This window comes from Myodes glareolus, chromosome 8, assembly GCF_982192425.1.
Source record: "Myodes glareolus chromosome 8, mMyoGla1.1, whole genome shotgun sequence".
Taxonomy (NCBI): domain Eukaryota; kingdom Metazoa; phylum Chordata; class Mammalia; order Rodentia; family Cricetidae; genus Myodes; species Myodes glareolus.
Window position 1 is genome coordinate 90,470,255 of NC_142033.1, and position 10,767 is coordinate 90,481,021.

A 10,767-nucleotide genomic window follows, 5' to 3' on the forward strand; every position below is an offset into this window, starting at 1 on the left:
AGTAAAAGGGCACTAACCCTGTAAGCTATCCTAAAATCACTCACTACATGGACTATCTTGAGTTTAGTATTTTTTTTTACTTCCTAAGAGAGGCGATTTGTTTGCTTTTCTCTAGCAAATTCTTACAAAATACTGGCTTTATGGTACTTACAAGACCAGTAACTTTCTAGGTTATCATGCCTTCCTGATCTTGATTAAGACATTTATTAAATCAGAACATATGAAGCATCTCTAGCCACATAAAAAGCATAACGTGAACTACAAAACATAATGATATTTCTGAGCTTAGTGCTGGAGGCAGGCAGACAGAAGGGTCCCATCTGTTTCCATAATAATGCAGGCAGTCAGAGTCTTTTAACCTATTATCCAAAATTTAGGAAGAGTTAATAAAATGAGGGTTAACTCGGTAGGGCATTTCATTATTTTCATTTCATCCCCCAGGTCAAATGATGGGCATCACTAGCATAACAAAAAAATAAAAAATAAAAAATTTTTAAAAAATGGTCCATCTACCGTTACTGAGAATCACCTTAAGTGGTCGAGAACTTTACTAGCTGTGGTAAGCAAGATGGCTGAGGCTTTAGCACACTGGAGTCTGGAAAGAAAAGTTACTTACATATCAAAAGGCAAATTCTATAGAGTTAGTGACAGAAGTTCAAGGCAGCACCAATAGCAACGCGTATACCACACACACTTACTTATACAGGCAACACTACAGCGTAGATCATGGCTATTTGCTAAACCCTCTTTACACACATACAGAATTTAGACGGTAATTTGAAAAACTCAAAGGAATCAAAATCTTTCCATATTTCAAAAAAAGAAAGAAAAAAGCAAACAGCATTGCAGCAAAGTCATCTCTCTGACTGAAATGACCTCCAGTATCTACGAACCACTCCTGATTTCGCAATAGATGAATCTGAGACTCAATCCACGTACACACAAGAGTAGACGTGGAGAACGTTATAGTTTCTTCAGTAGACTTGGAACATCCCTCTGCCTGCCCCTAGCCCTCTGGGTTCCCTTTTCCCACAAAGATAACTTATCATCGACCACAAGAAGGAAACAAAAATTAATCAGCAGTCAAAATCTGTTTTAATTATTAAGGTCTCTATCCGCGAAGTCCGAATTCTAGTAAACCTGATTTTAGGAAGGCAAAACTAACCCCTGCAGGACACAGGGGCATAAATACTCGTATGTGAAACACCAAGCCAAAAAGCGGCGCAAAGCAGCTCACATACCAATTTAACCAAAATGGTTTGGCAAACGGCATCCCAAGTGAACATTTCCAGTTCCAAGCTACCCACCAATCTAGAGACAACCAGTACCCAAAATCGGACGAAACAGCCAAGAGATAAGAAGCAAAATGTCTTACCTTGCACAAATCTCGACATTTTCGGGGTTTATTAAAAAGAACCTGGTTTATAATTTTTCAATTTCAAGGAGTTGCTTTATAAGGAAGGTCGCTCTTCCTTCCCAGCAACAACCGACGTGTTCTTTCTCCTCTGATGTTTAGCTACTTAAGGAAGTATTCATACAAAACGATCAAAAATCGGTCTTTAAAAAAAAAAATCCCAGAAGACAGAAACTTGGTGGGACCGAGTCAGCTTGGGAACTCTAGGCTACTCTGCGATTCCGACACCAACGGGGGCCGGACTGGAGTCTCCGGAAAAGGTAAAACCACACGAACTTAAATTTCATCAATGAAGAGGCGGACCTACAGCGGCTTTCACACCGCCCCGCCGGTCTCCACGCCCTCTAGGGCAGGACTGCCGCAGGCCCCCGGCCGGCCGCACCCCGCGGCCCCTCGCCAGCCGCCGTCCAGCCGCGAGCCTCGGGCGCCCGGCGCCGCTCGGTAGGCGGGGAGGCCCGCGAAGGGGTAGCGCAACCTTTTCGGCAGCCCATAAATAGCCCGGCTCTCGGGACGCTGCGAATTCCGCACTCCGGCAGGCAGCTGCCCGCGGCCTCCAGGGCCCGCCCGCGGCCTCCGGGGCCCGGCTCGGGGTGACACCGAGGCCCAGCTCGTCTTCCCCCTTCCCGCCACCCCCCACCAGCCTGCGGGACCCCCCCCCCCCCCCCGGGAGGCCCGGATCTTCCCGGCACGCCCTCGGCCCTCCCGCCCCTCACTCTTCCACGCCCCACGCTCGGCCTTCGGCCACGCCTTTCCGAACAGGACCCCACACGGAGGTCGCCCGGAGCCCGGCCCGCCCCTCTAGGCGACACCCACCTTCCTCTCCCTTCCGCGGCTGGGAAGCTGGAGGCCTGGGATCGAGTCTCGCAGGCTGCACGAGTGTGGCCGCCGCGGCCCCGTCTCCACTCCCGTCGCACGCGAACACCCGGAGCCCGTGCCCACCCGCCCGCCCGCCGCCTCCCGACTCCGGAGCCCCCACTTTCTCCACACACCTCCCCTCCCCCTCCAGTCGGAGCAGCCACCCTCCCGCACCCCCCAAATGCGGAAATGTCTCTGTCGTCCAGAGCGATAGGCGCGGCCGCCAGTCTGGAGCCGAGGTTTGCTCGGGGTCTGGCCAATGAGACGCGCGGAGGTGGCAGGAGGCGGGGCGCCTGGGGCACGAGGGAGGCGGGCGCAGAGGCGAGCGCGGGAACCCCGCGCGTGGGAGCTGCACGGGAAGCGGCGCGCGTCCAGGCAGGGTTCCCCGGCCGTGGCAACTTTCTGCCAGTGCCACGAGCGTGTGAGAGAAGCGCAGCATGTGGTTGTGTTTGCACGCCGCCAACATTTGCCCGTGGCGGGAACCATGGCCGTTTGGTTCTCACCTAGCTCCCCAACAGCTAGTCCTCCATCGACGCCTTCCTAAGGGACCCCGGGTCCTTCTCAGTAGGACCTCACGGCCCTGCCCACCAGCTAGGGTTTGAGGAGAGCTTGGGCGTCCGGAAGCTAGCAAGGGGATGTGTGTGGCCTACTAGCAGGAAGTGAGACTTGGGGCGTCGAAGGAAGTGCCAAATGAAGGCTCCCTTCACCATAAAGAACCATATTTGCCTTGCCCGGGATCCTATTCCTGGACACATTTCTGCCATGATGGGGCGTTTAGTTTTCTAGCCGAAGTGAAAATGACTTCTTAAACTTGAGAGACGCTCTCCTGATGGTCGATCTTGAAGTCCTCGAAAGAAAGATGTTAAGAGCCACAGCAAGCCAGGGGACTCCCCTAGGTGTGTCCAGTCACCTGGGACGAGTCTTGCCAGCCCCACATGGCTGTAAGACTGCCTGTCAGTGGGTGTACCTCACACTCGCCCTTCACACTTCACCTAGCTTGACCAACGATTGACAGTTCCCTTTCAAATGCCTAAAACCACGTGCTTCCAGAAAACTTTGATACATTGCACATCCAAGGTAAATGAGAATTTCAAAACCATTCTCCAAACGAAAGGGTTTTCATTATTCAGGTCCTCAGGCTCACGTGGAAATGTTATTAACAGAAAAGGATAGTGACCATGCCGCTTATGTAGACTCCAAACTCCTTAGTCCTCCCAAATATCTCAGTCGAGAAAAGAATTTTCTCCAAATAAAGTTTCTTAAGTAACCAATGTCTTTGGTTTAATAAACCAAATGTCTTTGGAGAATGGAGATTTTGCTTAAACTTTTCATCCTCTCTGAACAGTAGGGAAATTGTTCCAGCATTAAATGAGCTGTTTTTATCAGTCGCATTAGCACTAAAATAGCAACAAGGACCTGGGGCTCCTAGTGTAAGTTAGCTTGCAAAAAAAGAAAAAGAAAAGAAAAAGGAAAAGAAGTTAAACGCAACAAAGCATCTTTAATTTTACCAGATTTATTATTTTTAAAAACATGACTAGTTATTTTTTTTTACTTCAACAGAAGATTAAAGAGAAAAAATTGGTTTTAAATCCAGCAAAACATTTGGTAATTCCTAAGAATGACATCTTATGAGTGTCTGAATATTGAGATTGTAGACAAAAAGGCTGTGTATTTACTACTTCTAAAAGGTCCTCAGAAAGTAAACCGCTACCCATCCTGAGTGGTTACATTTATAGTTAGTCAGGGGTTGGTTCCTCGCCAAGTCAAGTCTTGCTTGAGAAACCACATTTCAAACACATTTTTATATAGTACCTTTCAAATGGGATTTCTTTAGAAAGGGGCTTGAATTTAAATTCCAGATCTTCAGAGACTTTGTAGAGTCTCCCACTCTCTCAAAATGAGAATAATAGCTCATTTGACAGATCACAGAATGAGGAAACTAAGCAAACCTGCGTCTCTTCAGGATCACACCATTACTATGTCCCTCTACGTTCAGGCACCCCACACCACGATCTCTGTTTGATCTGATTTTTTCTGCCTGCACCATGTATCTGTTTGGTGCCTGTGGAGGTCAGAAGAGGGCATGGGATTCCCTGAAACTGGAATTACACAAGGTTATGAGTCACTGTGTGGGTGCTAGAAATCCAACCAGGCACCCTGCAGGAATAAGTGCACTCAACTACTAAGTCATCTCTCTAGACCCTGACTCCTTCTTTCCATAGTAGATTACTGTACTATTTCGTAAGAGTGCATAATGCGGATATCTACATTGTCAGAAACCTGTTCCACGGTAGTTTTACAGAGTAAGCCTTTTAAGAAACTTGGAAGGAGGGCGGATTTAAAAGAAGATGAAGATGGGAGGCTGGGAAGTAATGTGTAGGCACAGACAAAGAGGGCAAGTGAGACAGCAAAATAGAAGCCCGTAAGCCAGTTTTTCTTTGGTGAGCTATGCTCTCATCCAAAGGTCTTATAAATTCTGCCTCTAAGTGTTTCAGTCCATCTTCCTACTTCCCCATAGAAAAACGAGAAAAGCTCATTTTTTTTTTTTTGTTTAGCTGATCTCATGTCTTGTGAGCAAACGCAGGGCCTCACACAAGCTACAAAAGAGCCCTGCCACTAGTGTAAGCCATAGCTCCCAGACAGACAGTCTCAGAAACAACAGCAGCAAATAGTGATAATGCCTGCTCCCTTATTTTTAAGCGTAGTTTTTGGTACCACTTTGGATTTAGTTTCTGTCGGTGTCCACTACAGGGCAAGTATTCTGTACCTGTATATTGAATGATCAATTTGGTGCCGTTACATACTTTAATCCATAGTATTGTTTCCTGTGTCTGCTGTCAAGAACCACTAATTAATTCTTAGAAGTAATGGGTCTTCAGTTTCAGTGGTCTTCACCTAGAATATGAATGTGGGACAAAGTATAAGAATAAGAGCAGCAAATATGACGTCGTGGTGACGTAGTAAGTTGCATTAACTACTCACCATGAGGTTATCTGGTAAGGGATGATTTACGTGGTGGTTTTGTTTTTTTGTTTGTTTGTTTTGTTTTTGTTTGTTTGTTTTCGTAATGATGATTAAACACTTTGCCTGGCACATGCCAGGCAAGTGCTCCACCATGGAGCTGTATCCTCAGTCCACAGGGTAATTTACAAAGGGCTGAAGTATTAACTAAGTGTAAGATAGGCAGTGTGTATGGTCATTTTTTAATTTATTTTTGTCAATTCCTTCCTCATACTCTGTACTGAAGGAAAGAAAGAAAGAAGAAGAAAGGAAGGGAGGGAGGGAGGGAGGGAAGGAGGGAGGAAGGGAGAGAGAGAGAGAAAAAAGAAAGAAAGGATACAGAACAGTTTGAAGAAACATGTTATAAAGAAAATTTCAGTGTCATTCCTGGAGAGGTGAGCCAAGAGTCTAGGCAACAATTAACCCCTGGACTACTGCCCACACTTGGTATTGGCTCACTTCTAGCCATCTCAGTCTTAGGCCACCCACAGGAAAGAATAAAGGGGATTACTGTTAGCAGTTGCTAGTTACTAACTAGATTTAACAATAAAATATATTTTGAATCAAAATATAATTAAACAGGGTTAACTGGAAGAATATACCAAATTATATTTATGAGATGAACTACTAATGAATGAGTGGTCTAAAAATGAATGCAGTTTCCAAATACTTGAGGAAGGGAAAGACCTCATTCTTTCTGGTTGCCAAACACTGTTTTTAATGAATCGGGAAGTTTGCTGAAACAAGTTGAGAATTTCAATTGTGACATAGGCTTTCATTTTTTTTTCATGGTTGCTTTTTAAACTGTATTTAATACATAGCTTTTATAGCATAACCAACATTTATTTCAAATAACTGAGGTGTTAAAACAAATCTCTCATTACAGATAGTTATCTAAAGAGTTGATAGTTAGTCTTACCATTGGTTTGAAGTTATTAGGCTCGTAAGAATTTAACCGCAGCTCTGTTGCTTGTTGACATTTATCAACAGTTTTCTTCTAGCTCTCCTTGGGGAGTTGAAGAGGGGCAGGCTCTTGCTGTCACAACATCTGATACTTCTCCCATTCTCCATGTTCCCCAGAGGGACGTGTTGCTAAAAATTGTGATGCCCATGAAATTGTATCTCTGTCATGGGTATCTCTAGTCCTTTCTGATCTTAGAGGCAGAGAACTCGTTCCCTTTAGTGCACAGGTCAGGGATCAACATAAAGAAGTACCATATGTATTTTCAGGGTTTTTAATTAAACAGAACTTGTTATGTGAGCATAGTTTAGATTTTGTTTATTTGTTTGTTTTCAAGACACGATTTCTCTGTAGCTTTGAAGCCTGTCCTGGAACTAGCTCTTGTAGATTAAGCTGGCCCTGAATTTACAGAGATCTGCCTGCCTGTGCCTCCAGAGTGCTGGGATTAAAGGTGTGTGCCACCACTACCTGGCTCAGTTTAGAAATATTTTTTAAAGCTCACTAAGAAATAGCACATCTCTTACTCTAAAAAAGAATAAACAGTACTCTGGTTTACCAAACTGACATGAATATACTATTTATACTGACTTTGAAATTCACAAAAAGAAATGCTGTGAAATAGACAAGCGTGCAGGTTAATTCTGGTTTTTTGTTTTTCTTTCAACCACATTAAAGATTCACTGTTGTGCACCCCATCAAACAACTTGTGTGACTTGATTTTCCAAACATTTCCATCTCTTGTCTAACTCATTAAATGCCCTATGAGTACACCAAGGGGAAGTATAAAAAAATAATGAACATTTGTTTCCTGAATGAGAGAGTTTATTTTAAGAATTTTATATCCATCTCACTAACTAGATATTTAAAAGATCATCTTTGGATGAGGCTTAAATAATTGGGCAATTATGTCATTAAATGAGTTATATTATCAGGAAATAAAAAGTAGCTTTTTACTCTCTAGAATGAAAAGGAAGTGAGTTGTCAAATTTAGAGAAAGACCACAGGAAAAATATTAAGTTCTGCTGCTGTTTTACATTGAATTTTATTTCAGTATAAGTATAAACATCTTTTAAAAAACAAATCCAAACATAGTTGTACCCAGAATGCCCACAAAAGAGCAGTACCCTGATGCCTGTCTTTCTTTACTCCAGCCTTGACCCACTGAAGAAACCATTTTTCCCTTGTGCTCACATTCTCTAAATGCTTATATTAAGTTATTACTTTCATAAATTGTGTTTCTGAATTCTTGATTTTAGACATTATGTTTACAGTTTCTAACATAGTAGAGAGGAACTTAGCTCATACCCCAACTCGTCTTTTTTCCATTTTTAAAACATAAATTCTCTAAATTTAGAGTTGTGCTCCCCAACCTTTACCTCATTATAACACAAGACGAAATGGTGCTTATATGGAATTCTGGGGTAACCCAGAGGAAATTTGAACATGTATGTAAACTAGGTAAAGAATTCTTTGCCTTTTAAATATATAAAATCATTAAAATAACAATGAATGAAAAGGAATAGAGGAAATGTTAAATATTTAATCCATATAATAACAGATACGTCTTTTAAAATATTTAAATGATTACTTTGAACTTATCTGCCTAAATTTAACCTTTCTGAACCATATTTTTAAACATTTACTTATTTTTTATTCTGTGTGTGTGTGTGTGTGTGTGTGTGTGCGTGTGTGCATGTGTGTGTGTGTGTTTGGAGGTCAGAAGACAAAGTAGTTTATTCCCTCCTGCTATGTGGGTTTCAAGGATATAGGTGTTGGTATCAGGTGCCTTTACCTTCTGATCCATTTTTCCAGACGCTGAATCATATTTTATGTTTCAGAAACTGCATTTAGTTTACGCTCAAGATTTTCAAATGACAATCCCTTCAGATTCTTGATAGTCATTGTGATCCCTGAAGATACCCAGTTTTTTTCTAATCTCTGGATTTTTTGGATATTACCATTTGTGGTGATGGAAATTTTGCAGATGTGATTTAAGATTGTCAGATAGAAAAGGTATGTTGGATTGTCTGGGTGGACTTTAAATAGTCACAAGTTGCTCATAAAATATAGTCAGAGGAATACTGAAGACCAAAGAAGAATGCGCTGTCATACAGGTCCGCAAGCCCAAGAAAGAGGATAGCCTCCTGTATTCATTGCTTTTCTCAGTATTGTGACCAAATACCTGACAAGAAGCAACTTAAGGGAGGAAGGTTTCTTTTGCCTAATAATCTGAAGGTATCGTCCATCCCAGAAAGGAGTGCACAATGGTGGAAAAGTAGGCTGCTTGTTTGTACCTTTAGCAGATTAGGAAGCAAGGATGGGACAGGAGCAAGGCCAGCCTATAAATATCAGCCCACTACCCATTGGCTCAGTTCCTCTGACTAGGTTCCACTCACCGAAGATTCCACATCCTCCCACAGCAGCGCCAACTACCGCCGGTCTCTCTTTGGATTACCAGCTCCCAAATAATGACACAGAGACTTTTGATTAATTATGAAAGCTTGGCCTTAGCTTAGTATTGTCCCCAACTTGAGCTTAAAACTTAAATTAACCTGTTTATATTAATCTACATTCTGCCACATGCTTCATTATCTCCTCAATACTGTATGTCCTTCCGACTTCCTCCAGTCTGGCTGGTGAATCTCCCACCTCTCAGATTCTTTCCCTGAGTTCCTCTCTCTCCCTGGAAGTCCTGCCTATCCCTTTCCTGACTAGTTATTGGCTGTTCAACTCTTTATTAAAGCAAGGCACCTTAGGGAAGTGAGGAAGGACAGAGACACATGTTACAAAAAGATTATCCAACAACCAACAGTTGGGGACCAGGTGTTTCAACATGAGCCAGTGGGGACATTTCATATCTGAATCGTAATATTTTAATATGCTTATGGCCATGTTATATTGCAAAATGCATTCAGTCTACCATCAAAGGTCCCTCTGAAAGTAGCCGTGCAGTCCCAAGCCTTCTAAAAAGTCTAAATTAGTCTTCTGAGACTCAAGGCAAACTCTGAGCTATTTTTTAAAAAGAGCTCCATACATACTTCCAACACACAGTGATGCCAAGTAATCATTCCCATTCCGAACAGGAGAAGTTAGGGCAATGGTTGGAAAGTAGTAACTGGGGGAAGAAGAAAGAATGAACTCAGTAAATATCCAGCCTGGTCGCTCTACTCTGAGCATCTTCAGCTTTTGACAGACTTGACTGTGATCCATCCCTGCAGGTCTGCTGCCTGCACCACATGTGGCCTCTCTATTGGGCCGGCCCTGTTCAGTGCCTGCAGATTTCCTCAGACTTTTGGCTGTTTAATATCCTGGAATCTCTAATGAAACTTAGTTAAACCTTCATAGCTTCATGAACAGTCCACCTGGAAAGCAGGGCAGAGGGTCTGATCCTGTTACACATGGCCTTGCCTCAGCAGCTTTCTGGAACCTTGAAGCAATTCACTGTGACCTCTGTCTTACAGCCTCCGGAAGTAGGCAGCCTTTCTGAATCACACCTAGAAAAACCCATTCTAGACTGGTGAGAGAGTTGATGTATGTTGTATTAAGTGGCCACTTGTGATAATGTGTATGTATGAAATAGGTGCAGGTACCATTCATGAGAAACTTTAGAAAATAGGCCATAAATAGCTTGTAAAAGTGATTTCTTTCGAAGCCGTTTGAGTATGTATAAAGACTGAAAACACATTCCGAGTCTAACAGCCTTTCGTCGTTGTTAACAAATGTGTTGTTGAAGGATGTGACCGTAGCTTAGTGAGCGGTTGCTTCCCTTGCATGCATGAAGCCCTGAATTCAATTTCCACCACCTCAAATAATAAATATAAGAGCAACAGTGGAATCGTGATAAGGCAAATTGATTTTTAATCTAATTGAGCTGTTTTATAGAAACCTTTTTTAGTTTGTAAACTGTGCGTGTGTTTTGTATCAGTCAGACCAGACTTATGTTGGATACTATTGAAAGGGCTTATCAGCTGCTAATATTCCAAAGTATCTGCTGTTCTGAAAGTTAGGAGTTCTGAGCCACCGGAACGGTCCCATCGAGGGCTGTCCCAAGCTGGCACTGGTGTGCAGAGCTCGGTCTGTCAGCTGGACATCTGATTCAGAAACCAGCTCCTGAACAGAATGCTGTTCCCGTTGAGGAAAAGGCCTGCGGAGCGCTCGGATATTTTCACTATCCATTCCACCTGTGCAGACGTCTCCCCAGCTGTGCAGAAACCTCCGGACAGCAACTAGTGCGAGTGTTCCTAACCGTCTGCCCCAAGGGCTAAAAAAATCATTCATAAAACATTTGAAAAGACAATGAGAGGATTCTCATCTTACCCTTCCCACCACTGCTGGGCAGCTAGGTGGAGGGAGAGATTAATGAGGATGAATTAGCAGCAGGAGCAGTACTGAGGGTCAGGCCATTCTCAATTACCTGTGCTCAGCGAGTGATCTATAGAAAAATAAGTAGAAGTCAACAAGCTGTTGAAGCTCTAGCTTTACACAGATGGGTAGAGTAACACACTTAAAACAGGTTATTCAAACAATAGAAACGCCA

General features: G+C 43.2%; 1 protein-coding gene across 2 annotated transcripts in view; it reads right to left on the reverse strand.

Annotated features, from left to right (window-relative positions):
- Positions 1-2,381, reverse strand: part of Ugp2 (UDP-glucose pyrophosphorylase 2) — a 54,600-nt gene extending 52,219 nt beyond the window's left edge. The window contains exon 1 of one of the 2 annotated variants that reach the window (XM_048435508.3): positions 2,228-2,381. Coding sequence is in view for 1 of the 2 variants with exons in the window: in XM_048435507.3 (XP_048291464.2) it covers positions 1,376-1,394 (19 nt within the window). In the remaining variant the exon portion in view is untranslated. Of the gene's footprint in view, positions 1-1,375; positions 1,755-2,227 lie in introns of those variants that run through there. The other variant, XM_048435507.3, reaches the window with a different exon arrangement.
- Positions 2,382-10,767: the final 8,386 nt, after the last annotated feature.